Here is a 17999-nt window from a genome sequence, read left to right as displayed (position 1 = left end):
ACGAGGAGGAACCCCCATGAGATGCTGCAGAAGTCTGTTTGAACAAAGTTTTTATGTTTCATCCTCAGCTGCGTCCATCTGTTCTTCTCCCCCACGGGATTGGAGCTAAATAAAGTAAATGAATAGAAAACCGCGTGAAGACTATCGTCTGATGTCCAAGAAGATGAACAAGTTCATGGGTTCTAATGATCAAGTTCCATCAGACAGAAATAAGAGGAATAATATAAAGAGGGTTTAAACATTTTCCTGACAATTAGAAGAGTAAAGTAAATTAGTAGTAATTATTTAGCAGAGACTGACAGCCCTGAAACTATTGTGGGTCTGAGGAGGTTCTGAATCCTGATGACGGATATATTTATGAATGTAGACGAGTCCATCAGGGTGTCTTTATGTTCAGATGATGGTTCATGTCAAAGAGGATGGAATCCACAACTCCTCCAGTTCTCCAAGTCGTTGTGATTCAGTGTCTGTCCAGACGGTGGCGCCAAACCGGAAGCAGAGCGAGCAGGAAAACGGAGAAGAAGAAGCAGCGCTCGGCTATTGCTAACAGCCCCAGCAGCGGTAGAAGTTGTCAGGCCTCGCCAGCCGGTGAAGCTTGGAGAAATCCCAAAGAGGCTTTCTGGCGTCTTTCTGTGTGAACAGCTGTCAGAAGAGACTCTGTTCTGTTCTCTGGACCGGAAGACGCTCAACAAGGAAACTTTCTGCTTCCGCCCCGACGAGCTAACGCAGCTAGCTTAGCCTGCTAGCCGGAAACCATCTTGTGGACTCGGAGCACATCAGCGAACAGATTGTAAAGGATCGTGTCTGGAGGAAAAGTTGTGCTGTGAACGAGTCAAAATGTGTGACGTCCAAACGCTGAGAGCTTTTGTCCTGCAGCGACTAACTGCTGCTGCTGAAGACATCATGGAGCAGTTTGAAAGAACGTTAGCAAACCACGAGAACCAGGAGCAGCTTTGTGGACGACAGAAGCTCCTGGACGGTGTCTTCGGTCCTCAGGTCCACCTCCAGACAGCAGGTGGGTTCAGTCTGGTTCTGTGTGCGGGATGGAACCCACAGCGGTACTGACTGTAGGGATTACTGTAGGGATTACTGTAGGGATTACTGTAGGGATTACTGTAGGGATTACTGTAGGGATTACTGTAGGGATTACTGTAGGGACTACTGTAGGGATTACTGTAGGGATTACTGTAGGGACTACTGTAGGGATTACTGTAGGGATTACTGTAGGGATTACTGTAGGGACTACTGTAGGGATTACTGTAGGGATTACTGTAGGGATTACTGTAGGGATTACTGTATGGATTACTGTAGGGATTACTGTAGGGATTACTGTAGGGACTACTGTAGGGATTACTGTAGGGGTTACTGTAGGGATTACTGTAGGGATTACTGTAGGGACTACTGTAGGGATTACTGTAGGGACTACTGTAGGGATTACTGTAGGGATTACTGTAGGGACTACTGTAGGGATTACTGTAGGGACTACTGTAGGGATTACTGTAGGGATTACTGTAGGGACTACTGTAGGGACTACTGTAGGGATTACTGTAGGGATTACTGTAGGGACTACTGTAGGGACTACTGTAGGGATTACTGTAGGGATTACTGTAGGGATTACTGTAGGGATTACTGTAGGGACTACTGTAGGGGTTACTGTAGGGATTACTGTAGGGACTACTGTAGGGATTACTGTAGGGATTACTGTAGGGACTACTGTAGGGATTACTGTAGGGATTACTGTAGGGACTACTGTAGGGATTACTGTAGGGATTACTGTAGGGATTACTGTAGGGACTACTGTAGGGGTTACTGTAGGGATTACTGTAGGGGTTACTGTAGGGACTACTGTAGGGGTTACTGTAGGGATTACTGTAGGGACTACTGTAGGGATTACTGTAGGGATTACTGTAGGGACTACTGTAGGGACTACTGTATGGATTACTGTAGGGATTACTGTAGGGACTACTGTAGGGATTACTGTAGGGATTACTGTAGGGACTACTGTAGGGATTACTGTAGGGATTACTGTAGGGACTACTGTAGGGATTACTGTAGGGATTACTGTAGGGATAGCTGTAGGGATTGCTGTAGGGATTGCTGTAGGGACTGCTGTAGGGATTGCTGTAGGGACTGCTGTAGGGATTACTGTAGGGATTGCTGTAGGGATTACTGTAGGGATTGCTGTAGGGATTGCTGTAGGGATTGCTGTAGGGATTGCTGTAGGGACTACTGTAGGGATTACTGTAGGGACTACTGTAGGGATTACTGGAGGGACTGCTGTAGGGATTGCTGTAGGGATTACTGTAGGGATTGCTGTAGGGACTGCTGTAGGGACTGCTGTAGGGATTACTGTAGGGATTACTGTAGGGACTGCTGTAGGGACTACTGTAGGGATTACTGTAGGGATTACTGTAGGGACTGCTGTAGGGACTGCTGTAGGGATTGCTGTAGGGATTGCTGTAGGGATTACTGTAGGGACTACTGTAGGGACTACTGTAGGGACTACTGTAGGGATTACTGTAGGGATTACTGTAGGGACTACTGTAGGGATTACTGTAGGGATTACTGTAGGGACTGCTGTAGGGACTGCTGTAGGGATTGCTGTAGGGATTACTGTAGGGATTGCTGTAGGGACTGCTGTAGGGACTGCTGTAGGGATTGCTGTAGGGATTACTGTAGGGATTGCTGTAGGGACTACTGTAGGGATTGCTGTAGGGATTAGTGTCAGGATTAGTGTCAGGATAACTGTCAGGATTACTGTCAGGATAACTATCAGGCTAATTATCGGGATAACTATCAAGACTACTATCAGGGTACTTATCAGGCTAACTGTTTTTGTTGAACCACAGGTCCTGAAACATTGACCACAGAGAAAAAAAAATAGTGTTTACTGACTTTAATGGTAATAATATTATTATTAACTACCAACAGTTGTTGGATTGTGAACTAACAGCACCGACCTATCTGTGTTGATTTCCTGGTGGGTCGTGTTCCATCACATCGACTTTGTCCGTGATCTGAAGAGTTGCATCCCATGACGTCCAGAGTTCCACACAAAACTAGCAACAGAACATTTAAACCCAATCCAGCTGGATTGGGTTTACACACACACACACACACACACACACACACACAGAAGCCCTGAGGCCTACTGAGAGCCAAACTGATGTAACAGTTGAACTGAGGGACTAGAGAGTTCTTCCTCCGGTCTGGTCCAGCCTGGCGGACTCTGAAGCTTCTATTTGATGGCAGAAGTTTGGTCGAAAGCTTTTTGATGTTTTTTGTTGGATTTTTTTTTTTTTGATGTGTCGTTGTACGGGGAGCCAGTAGAGCTGTGGAGGACCGGGGTGCTGTGGGTTCTGGAGCGGGGGTGGGTGAGGTGCCGGAGGGAAGAGCAGACAGGAAGCTGTCGCAGGAAGTCTAAAGTAGTAAGTGCGTAGACTACAGTTTCAGCAGCGGGTTGAGAGAGGATAGAACAAAGGCGGACAATGGTACAAAGGTGTTGGTGATCTGTCGGATGGGTGGATGGAATAGAGGGTGAGGTCACAGATGGCGCAGAGGTTTCTTAACAGTGGGGAGGGGGTGTGAAGGGACATTCATCAATATTTCTGTGTTTAATCTTGTAAATTTATTCAGCTTTGTTTTGTTGCCACACTTTTTTTTTTGTTCCATATCATCAATAATTTGGTAACGTCCAAGTTTTACATCTGCGGTTTTTGGCAAAACAAAACTCAGGATAATCTTTTTTGAAATTCTTTACAGAAATGAGATTTTTTAAAATTTTTGAAACACAAATTCATCAGCTTGAACATTTGATTATTGGTCAATTTAAACAATGACTACCAAATGTTTTAAATTGTTGGATTTTTGTTTTTCAGACGTCCAGCTGATGTTGGTGACAGAAGAAGCAGTTGACCCTGAACAGCAGGATTTAAGGTCCAATCTGGACCGGGACGTCCAACCAGAACCTCCACACATGAAACAGGAACCGGAGGAAGTCCAGACCAATCAAGAGGATGAGCAGCTGCAAGGGATGAAGGAGGAGGAGGAGGAGGATGTCACAGAGTTAATATTATCTTCAGTCCCTGTGAAGAGTGAAGAAGATGATGAAGAGATACCTCAGTCCTCCCGGCTTCATGATGAAGACATGAAAGCAGAGGCTGACGGACAGCCAGAACTGGAACCAAACAGTTACTTTCAGAGAGACGGACATCTACAACCAGATGAAGACCAGATGTCACGCTCCTCTGAACCAGAAGAGCTGGAGGAGACCAGTGAACCTCAGTCAGACTTCAACCAGCTGAGGAACAACCAAGAACCTAAATCTCATCCTGGAAAGAATTACAGTGGAGTACAGACAGGAAAGAAAACATTCAGTTGTTCAGTTTGTGACAAAAGATACAAACGCAAGCCCACCTTAAGAGCTCACATGAGACTTCATTCGAACGACAAATGTTTCAACTGCTCCGTTTGTAAAAAGACATTTCCATTCAAATCATCTTACGAGAGGCACGTGAGAACCCACACCGGAGAGAAACCCTTCAGGTGTTCCGTCTGCGGTAAAGAGTTTGGACGCGAAGGAAATCTCTGGCTGCACATGAAAACCCACTCAGGAGAGAAACCCTTCAGTTGTTTAGTGTGTGGTAAAGGATTTGGACGTGGTGGACACCTAAAACGACACATGAGGATCCACACAGGAGAGAAACCCTTCGAGTGTTCAGCATGTGGTAAAGGCTTTCAACGTGTCGAACATCGTAACCAGCATTTGAGAATCCACACTAAGGAGGAGCCCTGCAGTCCGTTGTGCGGTAAAAGAGTTGAGATGTGTTGAATGTATGAGACATGAGAGAAGCCCATCAGTTGAAATGTTTGTTATAAAAGCTCCGGAATATCCATTTTATGGCGTTCACTTATTTTTGCTGCTGTGGTTTTGCGAGGTAAGGCCACATGGAGCATGTTCTCCATCAATATTCAGGGTTCTACAGCCTTTTTACCCTTTCAGACTCGTGCAAACAACAGATTTACCGTTTGCAACCCACCTGTTCACCAACTCATTTCCTTGGTGGTTTTATCATTCATGACCATTTTTGGGATTTCTTTTCAGGTCAATAAAGTGCCCCCATTGCCCTCCTGTTTCCCTCAATAACATCTAAATAACCCTCCAATTCAGGCTGTCCTATAAAAATTTTTTGTAGGACTAAATGTTCTTATACCTCAAGAGATTAACACCTACCGCAGCAATGAGACTCTGTGGAGTTCAAATGAGTCACGACATCCCTTGGGTTGTCCAGTAGACGCCCTCTTTCATGAATGTTTCTCTCATCAGCCCACAACACCCTCAAAGGGTTCACAAGTGAGTCCCAGCTTCCCAGGTTGACTCCCTAGATGCCATCAGCTCACTTGAAGTTGGATCCTTTTCATCCACAGCCACTGGCCCCCCCTCTCAGCAGCAGCAGATCCTCTGCAGCCCACTTCCACTGGGCATACTGACGCTTTCCTGCCTTTTTGTTTGGCGTCTTCAACAAGTTCAGTGTACCTCACCTTCTTCCACTCATACACTTCCTCCACTGCCCCTCCGCTCCCAGGGCACCATGAGCTCTATGATGTAAATGAACTTGAGTTAAGGGTGACCACAGAATAAAGTCTGGTCCCAGATTGGTGGATGGGATCGCCATTGGGAAGCAGAGTTTCTTGCCTGGGGGTGCCAGCATCTTTCAGTCCCACGGTCATCCCAGCTGTCCAGTGTCGGTTCTCATGGTGGTGAGGCTGGCTTGACCCTCTTGGACAAATGGTGTTGGCTGCCAATGGGACCATGGTGGAGGAAAGGGACTCACACTTGTTCGTTGACTTTCCAGCACTGAATCAAAACACTTTAACAGCTGGTTGTGCCATCAGGTGTAATTAAGGCCCGTCGTTCATCCTACTATAAGATTGGATTCAGATTTAGATTCAGAAAATATTTGCTTTTTGAACTAACTGGGTTTAAATTCGACTAGGTTTTGACCTAAGTAGGCTTTGAATTATTGTTTAACATAAACAATGTATGTTATTATTTATTGTTTATGTTTACACTGTTTATGTTTACACTGTGTGTTGCACTTTTACACCAATCCTGCTTTATGTGTTCAATTGCCCCTTGGGGACAAATAGTTTTTTGAATTCAGTGTTGCTGTACTTGGACATAGTGGGCACGTGGGGTCTTCACCATACCACTGGCTTAGATTTGCAGGAGAGGTAAACAAACCATAGGCAGCCCTGATTGTAAAGCATTCCCTGAGATCTTCCTCCACTCCTTCCGATGCCATCGACTGCCCTTGCTATGCCTGCGCCACGGCTTATGCGCATCTTCCTGCTTCCTCTTTCCGCCGCACCTTCCGGATCACCAGCTTGTGTCTCTCAGCTGGATTGGACTTGTTCCAGGCCGGGGGGTACTGGCCTTGAGACTAAGACCACTCCTCTCCTCCTGAACTCCGCCCACACTGTCCCTGTGTGTTGCCTGTGCCTGCTCAGTTACAACCAATGGGGTCAAGTTCCTTCCAGTGGCCATGATGGGGGCTGCTCGGGCTACAAGTGGATCTTTGACTCTAGTTGCATCAACTCCAGTGTGATTTTGGTGTACTTGTACTCCTCTGCCATTCTGGAAATGGGCAGGTGTAACATGTCTTTGCCGTAGGGCCCAATACTTTTGAGCAGTCTGAATATGAGCTAACCAGTCTCCAGCATGCACTCCTTTGAGAGCAGAACCTCATAGAGGGTTAGTCTCCATAGGAGATGTGTAAGTAGTTCATATTACAGGCACCAGAGCTTCAACTTTCCTGGAAGTAGGATTCTGTTGATGCGTTCCAGTCTACTGGCTAACACCTTCCTGAGCTGCTCCATTAGCTCTTTGTCTTTGAGGGACACATCATGTTAATGCCCTAGGCTATTCCCAGGCTTCCCAGAGACTGCTGGAATGGGTTCCTCACCAATGTGGAAGCGGTGATCTAACAGTTTCCCCTTGACAACGGAGATGTTTCTGGAGTATGTTTGATCTTCATACGAGCCATGTTTTTCTGGAGCTTACCTCGCAGCCGCTCTGTGCAAGCCTGGGTTGTAGTCAGTGTTGTGAGGTCATTCATTTCGGCTCTGACCGGCAGCAGTCTCAACCCTGTTCTTAATCACTGTCAGCCATTCGTCCAGAGAGAGGTCCGTATGATGACCTCCATGGCCGGGATGAAGGCCAGCAGGGAGATGGTGCATGCCTTGACACGATGTTGTGAAGAGGCTTTTCACAAATTTTAAGGGGTCTTTGTATGATCTTGTTTCTGCGCTTCTTCAGGAGACTTTCAGGTCTTCTCAGTGTTGCACACCTGCTCCAGATCATTCCCTCCTTCTCTGCCTCTGTGGCCTTCCTCCATTGCTTCTCAGCTGCCTGAGAGGAAGATCCTTTGTTCCAGGATCTTCTTCCCTTCTGGTGTACATGACATGTGGATTCAGGTTTCTCTCCTGTGCCTTGTTCTATCTCCTCTGGGGCGGGGGTGTTGATGGCCTGCAGACTGTGGTGTTCTGCTGACTGACTTTTTTGCCCTGTTGTATCTTCAGACCAGGGTTGGAAGTAACTTTTGTCCAACCACATATGCCATTCTGGAGGTTGTGTCTCGCTGTAGCTATCAGATCCTCTGGTTGTTGATCATCAATCTTTTAGTTTGTTCCATTCTTGTGTTTATTACTGTGCTATCTGCCGACGAGTCATCTCCGCCCCCACTCTCGCAGGCTCAGGGGGTGTTTTATTCTTCAAACTTTAGTTTGGGTGGGACCCATACATAACTTGTGCTGGATCCCACCGCCACGGGTAGCTAGCCCACAGTGGCCCTGTTACGGTCACCTTGTTGCCAGGTGCACTTTCACAACAGTCACTTGATAACCAGATGATCAGATCTGTTGAGTAGGACCAGATGTTCATGCCTTAACCAATCCTCACAGACACACCACACCACAACCTCGTGGCTTACACAAATATTTCACCTATGAGGGTATAGATTGTAGGTAAGATGATTATTTCCTGTTGTATTCTAAAGTTTTTGAAATAGTTCAGATATTTTTGTGTAAGTTGAAGCGGTGTATTACTACTCAAGGTCCACTTTCTTTTGTAGGTTTGTCAGAATTCTAAACAAGGATATCTCACGAGCCTTTGCCACAAATGTTTCCATAGAAACCCTCAATTAGCATCATAAAAATTACTGATAATCACGGGCAGTTGTCATACCCCTTCTATGCTCACTTTACTCAGATCTCATGAAGTGCCATTACAGTTATTATACTGGGAAACGAATGTGAGGCTGATTGCGTTGTAATTCTTTTCTGCCTGGTCGTGAGTCCAGATGTCTTCTCAGCTGATATTGAATCTGGTTTGAGTAAAATATTTTGTTTTCGATTGAATCCGGGGACAAAATGATTTGATACTTGATACTCGTACAACCGGATAGTGATGAATGTACTTTTTTGTTGACCTCAGATGTCCTTCTGCTGCTGGAAGATGTCCCCCCTGAGCAGCAGGATTCAAGGCCCAGGCTGGACCAGAACAACCCACCAGAGGTTCCACATATTAAGGGGGAACTGAAAGAGCTGAACCAGAACAGAGAGCATCATGAACAGACGAGTGATGATGTCTCCGAGGAGAAACCGATGTCCTCAAAGCTTCCCCACACTGAACAGATAAAAACAGAAACTGATGGAGAAGAGTGTGGAGAACCACAACCAGGCAAGCGCTTTACTGTAGACGGACATTCACAACCAGATACTGAAGAGCTGGTGCTGCACTCCTGTGAACCAGAGGACAGGAACAGTTCTGACCCGCAGGAGACCAGTCGACCCCAGTCAGAGCCTGAATGTCATCCTAGAAATCTGTTAGTTTGCTCCCCTGAAGGTGGTTCCAGCTCTCGTGACAAGAAACACCTGCAGGAACACAGTGGAGTCCAGACATTTGGTTGTTCAGTTTGTTATAAGACCTACCAAACAACTCACAAAAGACTTCATCCAAAAGACAAGTGTTTGAGCTGCTCAGTTTGTAAAAAGACTTTTAAGTTTAAATCGGCTTGTGTGAGACACATGAGAACCCACACGGGAGAGAAACCCTTCAAGTGTTCCCAGTGCGGTAAAGAGTTTGGACAGCCTGGAAATCTCTGGCTGCACATGAAAATCCACACCGGAGAGAAACCCTTCAGGTGTTCGTTGTGTGGGAAAGTGTTCGGGCGTGGTGGACACCTTAGGCAGCACATGAGGACCCACAAGGACAAACCCATCAGTTGAAGGGTTAAAAAATCAAGGCTTTACTCAGGTTGTTCATTTGATCTAATGTGAAACAGAAACAGATGGAGTTCTGGTCAGCAGTAGCTCCGTCCACCAGGACTCGGCTTGGGGACCGGAGGGAGACCAGTTCCACGGAGCGTGAGCTGGTCTTGTGGGAGGTGTCGGGTTTTCTGTCTGGTGAAGTGTTCACACAGAAGAACCTTCGTGTTTAACCCCAGGAACCTGAAGATGAAGGTTCTGCTGCCTCGGTGTCGACACATGAAGATGAACGAAGAAATGATTCTGCTTTTTTCAGGGATTTTTTTTTTAATCGCTTTTTGTTCCTAAATTAAAACTTGAGTCGCTGTTGCCTTGGTGATTCGGAGGCTTCCACCAAAATGTTTTCAAAGAGACAATGAAACATTTTTAAAAAATGAAAATATTCCCCTTTTAATTGGAATTTAATAACTCATGAAACCTTTTGATGACTTTCCTGAGTTTTCACCACCAGTTGGACTTAAATGGCTTTAAATTATTGTGTTTGAATCATTAATTTATAATGAAATGTATTTATTTTAACCTGTTTTTTAATATTAGTTAATATTTAAAGCTATCACAAATATTTGTATTTATTTTATCCCTATATAGCGACAGTTTCCTCCTCAGTTTTAGATCTTAAAATGCAGATTCTCAGACGTTTAAACTCAGTTCTCCAATAAATAAATCTGCGTCTAATCTAAAACAAATCCTCAGTGATTGATTAGACATTAAAGTATTGATTGGTTTCTAGATGGTGGTGGAACTGCACTGAATGTTTAGTTCTTTGCAGCCTCCATACGTCTGACTGACAGGAGCTGTCATCCAATCAGAGAGCAGGGGTGTGTCCTCCGTTTCCTGTCTCTCCGGAGTCGTCTGTAAATCTGTCCCTCCTATGCAGCTCGTGTTTTGGGTCGTCCTCTCGTGGCTTCATCTGGACCAATCAGAGGTCAGTCAATGACATATAACAATCAATCATTCTGGAATATTGTTTTAAAACAAATCACTTTTTTTTTTACCTGGTCAAGTGTTGAAGAAAACTTCAGAGGCCTCCTCCTGAAACATGGACACACACACACACTGCTGGTTATACACTAATGACACACATTAGTAATAAATACACTCTTATACTCATCAAGTGATTATAAAAACATGCACTCCGGGCGCGACGCCAGAACACGTAAACTCTATACAGAGCGGGATTCGAACCCGGAACCGCCTTGTTGTGCGGCGACAGTGCTACTCACTGCGCCGCCGTGCTGCCCTCCACTGCAGCCTCCACGTCATCAACAAATCCCCGTCAAAGACGGGTCTGGGGTCACTGGACACGCCTGTGAACTCCGACCCCAACGCTGAGATTTGATTCGTGCCATTAAACATTAATCAGTACATGAAGATCCGTCCAAAGGTTGAACGATAATTAGAGCTGCAAGACAACAAGACAACCGTGACATCATCAGGCTCCGCCCCCTTGCTTTGATAGAACTGATGATGATGATGATGATGATAATAGTATCATTGTGTCTGGGCCTAAAATGCACAACACCATTACTAACATGACCAGGACTAGTCCTAGAACTAGTACTAATACTCATTCTAATATAATATTACTGGTACTATTACTATTTCTAACTACACGGCTGTACACAAGAAAACGTTTGTTCTCTTGTGTTCAGTTTGTTTGCATTATGTCAGTGGATATTAAACAGAAAATGGAGTATTTTTGTGGTGACAGCTGTTTATTTAATTCCAGACGCTCTCAGGAGCTCATTGTTCACGTGATTCACGTGTTCACGGCAGATGTGCCGTGATTGGTTGGGCGCTTGATTGACAGGAAGTGACACCGTGATGTTTTCAAGTGAGTTTATTTAAATATATAGATGGGGAGAATACACACACACACACAAATATATAATTTTATATATACAATTTATTTATTTATTTATTTTTAAATTGACTTGTTTATTGTTATTTATTTTCTGTTTCCTTTATTCACATTGATGTCTGACTGTTGAACCTCACATCGTTACGACTTAAACTCACTTATAAACCGTTATTTACAAAACAAAACGCTTATGGAGCCGTAAAAACTACAACTCCCATAATGCCGAGTGGACACGTGATTTCCTGGGGCCTCACGTGACCCCGCCCGCGGACCAACATGGCGCAGGCAGAAGCAGCGAGGTGTCTGAGCGGCCTGCTGAACGGCATCGCTCAGAGCGTTTACTACGGGAGCGGTGACGTCACGGAGGAGCTGCTGAGGAGCGAGTTCTACCCGGAAGTGTCCCGGGACGAGTTCCGGGCTCTGCACGAGAAGATGAGGGGCCTGCTGAAGGTCAGCGCGTAGCTACATGCTAATGCTAGCCGCGTACCTGTCCGTCTGCTCCGGACAAACTGTAACCGTAGGGTTATTGTTAATATTTTTAATATCATTATTATTCCCCTTCCCCTTAATTTTCTTACTTTCTTAATTTTCTTTAATGTCATGGTCGTTGAATCACCAATCAAAGCTATCGATGGGTTCCTTCCTGTCGGTCCCAGCTGCCGCCAGCAGAGGGCAGCACCGCGCCAGATTAAACTTTATTAACAACGAGGAATCAGAGAAACAAAATGTTCATTTATAATCAAATGCAGTTATTTAAAATGAAAACAGACAAAATTTAAAGTTGTAAATTTTTATGTAAGCCCCTTAACCAGGATATTAACATCTGTTTGTCCAGGTGCAGCGAGCCAATCACAGACGAGCTCATTTTAATAAAAAGTATGGGGGTGGGGGGATCACGTGATCTGTGAAGCTCAGCTCATCCTCTTCATTCTCCCCTGCCCCGCCCCCCCAGTCCATTGCAGCGGCCGACATGGACCACGCCCAGCTGGAGGCGTTCCTCACGGCCCAGACCAGGAAGCAGGGCGGGGGCGGAGTCTCTGCCGACCAGGCCGCCGCCCTCACCCGTTTCTGGAAGAGCCAGCGGGGACGGGTCAGGGAGAGCCTGCTGGCCGGGAGCCGCTGGGAGCCGAGCCTCAGGGGCCTCACCTGGAGGGTGGACCTCCAGACAGCCGCCAGCCGGGGGGACGCGGCCCCCAGGGGCCCTGTGGCCCTCATGGAGCTGGAGCTGGGCAGAACCGGACAGGTGGGTCCGCCCACTAACTCTGGCCCCATCAGTCCCATTGGATGGTTGTTGTTGTTGTTGTTGTTGTTCTAATCCTGATCAGCTGACCCAACGTGTCCAGCGGCCATCTGGAGTCGGGTCATTGTTGATTGGTTTTATCCAATCACGTCCCTCCGTTTCCATCCACTTGATGCTCAATCAGAGAAAACCACGTTTAGACGTCCCGATGGATTACGTGTGTGTGTGTGTGTGTGTGTGTGTGTGTGTGTGTGTGTGTGTGTGGGTGGGGTCAGAGGTCAGCTGCTCCAATCATTCTGTCCTGCGGAGTTCATCTTGTATTAAACAGATGAATGACCACGACAATCAAAGCGGCCCCTCAGACCCCGCCCACACGGCTGTGCAGGTGGACGACCTCTGACCCCTGACCCCCCCCTTGATGTGGTCTCCCTCCCTCAGGACTCGGAGTTCGTGTGTCTGGAGTTCGATGAAGCTCAGGTCAACCAGGCGCTGAGGACGATGGCTGACGTGCGGCGCAGCATCGACGGCCTCGCCCGCGGCAGCGAAGGCGTCTGATTGGTCCACAGCAGCAGAGAGGCGGGACCTTGACGGGGACGCCTCATCCTGCGAGATCAGGATGGATCCACAGCGGCCTCTGGCCCCGCCCACCGAGGCCGTAAACAAAACTTTATTCAGACTCAAGTCAGGGGGGGGCGGTGGCCCGTCTGAGGCCACGCCCACTTTTACCTACTTCAGACAGACTAATCAGCCCGGGGTCAGAGGTCACCGGCAGGTGACCGGCAAGAGTTAAGACGCGACGCGTAGACGAAGAGTGTGTTGATGTTTGTGCCCCCCCACACACACACACACAATAAAGAAGAGCTTAATATGATAGTGTGTGTGTGTGTGTTAAATACTCCATCTATTTACTGTGAACACACACATCAGGCCACGCCCCCTCAGAGTTGAGCACGTGTTTGGCTCTGAGGGGGCGTGGCCTGATCAGAACAATAAAGTTTCTACAGACTTTGGTCGCAATAAAGTTTCATCACCACAGAAGAGATGACCTGCAGCAGTAGACTCCGCCCTCGTGACGTCACATCCCGTCTGGACCAGCGGGTCTGTAGGGTCAAAGGCAGCTGTGACGTCAGAGCGGGACAGACCCCCCATCCAGTCTGGACCCACAGGTCTTCATCGGGAATCGGTGAAGTGATGACGTATTCCCGCAGGCAGCCAATCAGCGGGCGGCTCAGGTAAGTCCGGCAGTCAACCTGTGGGCGGAGTCACGGCGGCGGCACGCGCGGATCACGCGCGACGGGGTCACCTTCCGCCTGCCGGTGAGCGGTCGTGACTCCTGCCGACGGACCCTCTGACGTCACCGGGACTCGGACGGGGGTCAAAGCTTCCCGAGAAGGACGCGTCGGTCCCGGTGAACCCGCCGTCGGTTTAACGGTGAGTCCGCAGGAAGCGATCAGCCGAATCGATTATCGGTTCTGCAGGTGATCAGGAGGGTCCATTTGATCTCGTGCGCACCTGTCAGTCTCACGTGGATGGATCGATCAGCGCGATTGATCGTCCTCAGCTCGGTGCAGGTGTCAGGAATTAATGTAAAGTTTACGGTGTGACGTCATCCCAAAGGGGCGGGGTGACCGTGAGGTCAATCAGTTCCTATAGCCTTCCTGACCTTTGACCTCTACAGCGACCCTGTGACGCAGACAGGTTGTCTGAAGGGACGTTATTTATTTGATGGAGGTCACATGACCCTCATCAGTGGTCACATGGTGAGGGTCACGTGATTAAGATCAGTGTTGCTCCACATAACCATCATGTCGTTTACACGCCTCCTTCTTCTGGCCCCGCCCTCTTTACAGGCATCACAGGCAATGCCAGTGGAGGGGGCGGGGCCAAAAGGAGAAGGCGGGTGATGAAGTTTGACCCTCATCGTTTTGTTTCCTTGTTGCTTCGTTTTTTTCACACGTGACTAACGACCCGGACCGAACCGGATCGACCCAAACCGGATCGACCCAAACCGGTTCGACCCAAACCGGATCGACCCAAACCGGATCGACCCAAACCGGATCGACCCAAACCGGATCGACCCAAACCGGACGGTTCCTCCTCGCCGCCGCTGGCTGCTGCATTTCCTGTGAACAAGAACGCTGCAGCAAACCGGCGTCATGTGAACGCCTCAATTGAAAGCGTGTGACTCCTGTCTGTCAGCGAGGGAGGGGGGAGGAAGAGGAGGGGCTGGGGGGGGGCGTCCTGACAGGATTACAGACAGACACGCGTCCCGTCTGGCGTGGAACCGACCACCGTCCCGCGTTCAGGATGTTCCCGAACGCCCCGCTGTACCCGGGCCCCCCCGTACGTACCTCCCCCGCCCCCCCCAGGGTGACGCTGGTCTCGTTCCTCACTCTCCCTGTCGTCTCTTGCAGATGCAGAGGGGAGGCCACATGCCGGGGGTCCGCAAGAAGGGCATCGCGTTCTGCGTGATGATGATGCTCAACGTGGTCATCTTCCTCCTGATTGGCCTGGCGTGGAACGTGAGGCGGAGCCAAAGCGGCCGCCAGCGGGTCCGGGTCCCGTCGCGGAGGTTCTGGCGTCCGGACGTGGCGAGCCAGTCGTTCTGGAACAAGGAGCAGCAGCACCTGGACTTCCTCCACAACCCCGTGTTCGCCGCCGCGCTCGCCGCCACGCCCCCCGGCGAGCTCCCCGATTGGCTGAACGACACGGGTCCGCCGGACCCCTGCGAGCCGGACTACAGGGTCCCCACGCAGATCCTGGACTACAACGTCCTGCCGCGGCTCTTCCAGGACTTCCTGTTGCACATGCGCTGCAGGAGGTACCCCCTGCTGATTGACCCCCCCCGCGTGTGCGAGGCCACGCCCTTCCTCCTGCTGGCGGTCAAGTCGCTCACGCCTCACTTTGACCGGCGCCAGGCCATCCGCGAGACGTGGGGGCGCGCCGGCGTGGTGGCCAACCGGACGGTGGCCGTGGTCTTCCTGCTGGGGAGCACCTTTGGGGGCGACCACTTCCCCGACTTGCGGGGGCTCCTGCGCCAGGAGGCCCGGATCCACAAGGACGTCCTCCTCTGGAGGTACCGGGACACCTTCTTCAACCTCACCCTGAAGGACGTCCTCTTCCTGGAGTGGTTCGGCCGCCGCTGCCCCCACGCCCGCTACGTCCTGAAGGGGGACGACGACGTGTTGGTCAACACCCCCCGCGTCCTGGACTTCCTGGAGAACGTGTCGGAGAGCCGGACCAAGGATCTGTTCGTCGGTGACGTCATCAGCGACGCCGCCCCCCACCGGGACAAGAAGCTCAAGTACTTCATCCCGGAGAGCGTCTTCGTGGGGCGGTACCCGCCCTACGCCGGGGGCGGGGGGTACCTGTTGTCCGGGGACCTGGCGCTGCGCCTGTCCGAGGCGTCCCGGCGGGTGGTGCTGTACCCCATCGATGACGTCTACACCGGGATGTGTCTCCAGAAGCTGGGCCTGGCCCCCCAGGGCCACCGGGGCTTCAGGACCTTCGACATCGAGGACCGGGACCGGGACCGGCCCTGCATCTACCGCAACCTGATGCTGGTGCACAGCCGCACCCCCCAGGAGATGCTGGCCATCTGGCCCTGGGTCCGAGACCCCGAGCTGGACTGCCAGTGACCCCCCCCCCCCCGCCAAAGATGGCGCCGGGGCTCTTGGTCCCGTCAGATCCCGAGACCCCCCCCAGGGTTTACGTCACGTCGAACGATTCTGCTCCTCTGGAAGGGAGGTTGTTTGTTTGTTTACTTGTTTGTTTGTTTGTAGTTTTTGTTTGTGTGCTTGTTTGTTTTTATGATTTTGTGCTTATTTGTTTGTTTTTGTTTGTTTGTCAACAAGAACTCAAAGCACCAGCATCATCCTATCGTCTGTAGGGGGCGGAGCTAAACACACCTGTGGAAGGATTTGCTGTCCTCATGTTGATTGTTTGTTTCTTGTTTGTTCGTTGTTTTGTCTGTCGTCCTGTGAACAGGAGCGTCATCCATCAGTGATGCTGATCTGCCATCGTTTAATTTGGCCTGACCGTTTAATGACGTTCATTAACAACATTTGGGGGTGGGGGGGGTCTGATGTGATTGATTATCATGTTAATAAACGTGTTGTGCTTTTATTGGTGTTTATAAAGTAAATCTATTTTCCTACAAATAAATCCTTCTAGTGACAGTTTGTTTGTTTGTTTGTTTGTTTGTTTGTTTGTTTGTTTGTTTTTATTGTCCAGTAAATCTATTCTCTAATTCTTTGGCGTCGGCCGATCCATAATTTACTCCATCAGAGATAAAATACAAACAGAAATAAACACAAATCCTTTTTGAACAAACCCAGAAATACTCAGAGACACGTAACCATGGAAACCAGACAGACATCGACCCCATCACGACCAGACGACCCTGCTATTGTTTAAGTTATTGATTGATTGATTATTTTGGGACAAAACAAATGTTGAAGGAAGAAAAAATGGACAGAACAACTTTAAAATGATTAAACCACAAACATGTAAATAAAGTTTCTGATGAACAGAAAATTTAAAAAAAATTAAAGTTCAGATCCTGAAATTAGTTCGTTTTTATTCATCGTGTGAGACGATAAATTTTAATATTTTATTTTTTTAATTGAGTCAAAGACAAGTAGAGAAATAAACACTATTATTATTATTGTTATTGTTATTATTATTGTTATTATTATTATTATTATTATTATTATTATTATTATTATTACTATTATTATTTAAATCACTATTTGTATTATTATTATTATTAGTAGTAGTAGTAGTAGTATTAGTAGTAGTAGTATTAGTAGTAGTAGTATTGTTATTGTCGTGGTTGTTGTTTTGTTACTTTCATATTATATTATTGTTACGTTTCTGCTGAATGACGTCAGGAGCGGATCCGGCCGGACACCGCCCCCTGGTGGACACACCCGACATGACGTCACTGAGGCGTCAATCAGCTGATGATTCTCAGCTGTTTTTTAACGGAAGCCCGGAGGCTCAAACTGACTTTACCTGTCGAAGCAGTGAGACGCAGTGTCGGTATGAAGATGTGGAGAAGCTTCAGCTTCCGGTTTGAACCGGTTCTGCTGCTGGTTCTGATGTTCTGGGGCAGCGGCGGCGTTCAGGTGAGGCACTTCCTGTTGGGCTGAGCTGGAGACCCGCAGCCGGTAACGGATTGTTTGTGTGTTTGTAGGAGACCAGAGAAGAAGAGCCCCCAGGTGGGTGGTTTGTTTGTTTGTTTGTTTGTTTGTGTGTGTGTGTGTGTGTGTGTGTGTGTGTGTGTGTGTGTGTGTGTGTGTGTGTGTGTGTGTGTGTGTGTGTGTGTGTTTATTTGAATGAATCTGGAGGCGTCGGTCTTCGGTCAGTGAACGCATCGCGGTCCGTCGGATGACACCATCTCTGGACCGTGTTGCGTTTGGATCTGGTTCTTGGGGGTTCAGATGTTTCTCGGTGGGGGTGGGGGTCTGGGTCTTCCTCAGATGGGGGCCCCGGGGCCTTCTTCGCCCTGCGGAGCTGCCACCGGCTCCTCCGGGGCGACGCCGGCGACTTCTTCTCCCCGGACTACCT

General features: G+C 48.6%; 3 protein-coding genes across 5 annotated transcripts; all 3 read left to right on the top strand.

Annotated features, from left to right (window-relative positions):
* The first annotated feature begins 461 nt into the window (after positions 1-461).
* Positions 462-9802, top strand: LOC137600752 (zinc finger protein ZFP2-like). The gene is made up of 3 exons (XM_068322536.1): positions 462-1015; positions 3879-4808; positions 8495-9802. Exons 1-3 carry the CDS (start codon positions 838-840, stop codon positions 9286-9288), a joined length of 1902 nt encoding a protein of 633 aa, XP_068178637.1. The 5' UTR covers positions 462-837; the 3' UTR covers positions 9289-9802.
* Positions 9803-11359: 1557 nt separating this feature from the next.
* commd1 (copper metabolism (Murr1) domain containing 1) lies at positions 11360-13299 on the top strand. The gene is made up of 3 exons (XM_068322573.1): positions 11360-11638; positions 12141-12431; positions 12867-13299. Exons 1-3 carry the CDS (start codon positions 11465-11467, stop codon positions 12981-12983), a joined length of 582 nt encoding a protein of 193 aa, XP_068178674.1. The 5' UTR covers positions 11360-11464; the 3' UTR covers positions 12984-13299.
* Positions 13300-13418: 119 nt separating this feature from the next.
* LOC137600758 (N-acetyllactosaminide beta-1,3-N-acetylglucosaminyltransferase 2-like) lies at positions 13419-16789 on the top strand. Of its 3 annotated transcripts, none has more exons than XM_068322554.1 (2): positions 13419-13660; positions 14843-16575. In XM_068322554.1, the coding sequence occupies exon 2, from the start codon at positions 14843-14845 to the stop codon at positions 16064-16066; it is 1224 nt and encodes a 407-aa protein (XP_068178655.1). In that variant the 5' UTR covers positions 13419-13660; the 3' UTR covers positions 16067-16575. The 3 variants fall into 3 exon arrangements, with proteins under 3 accessions (XP_068178655.1, XP_068178654.1, XP_068178653.1); XM_068322553.1 differs by having other exon boundaries at positions 13421-13859; positions 14843-16574; XM_068322552.1 differs by lacking the exon at positions 13419-13660 and adding an exon at positions 14644-14771 and having other exon boundaries at positions 14843-16789.
* Positions 16790-17999: the final 1210 nt, after the last annotated feature.

This window comes from Antennarius striatus, chromosome 8 (assembly GCF_040054535.1).
Source record: "Antennarius striatus isolate MH-2024 chromosome 8, ASM4005453v1, whole genome shotgun sequence".
Classification (NCBI taxonomy): Eukaryota; Metazoa; Chordata; class Actinopteri; order Lophiiformes; family Antennariidae; genus Antennarius; species Antennarius striatus.
This window is presented reverse-complemented; position numbering and strand designations above follow the sequence as displayed.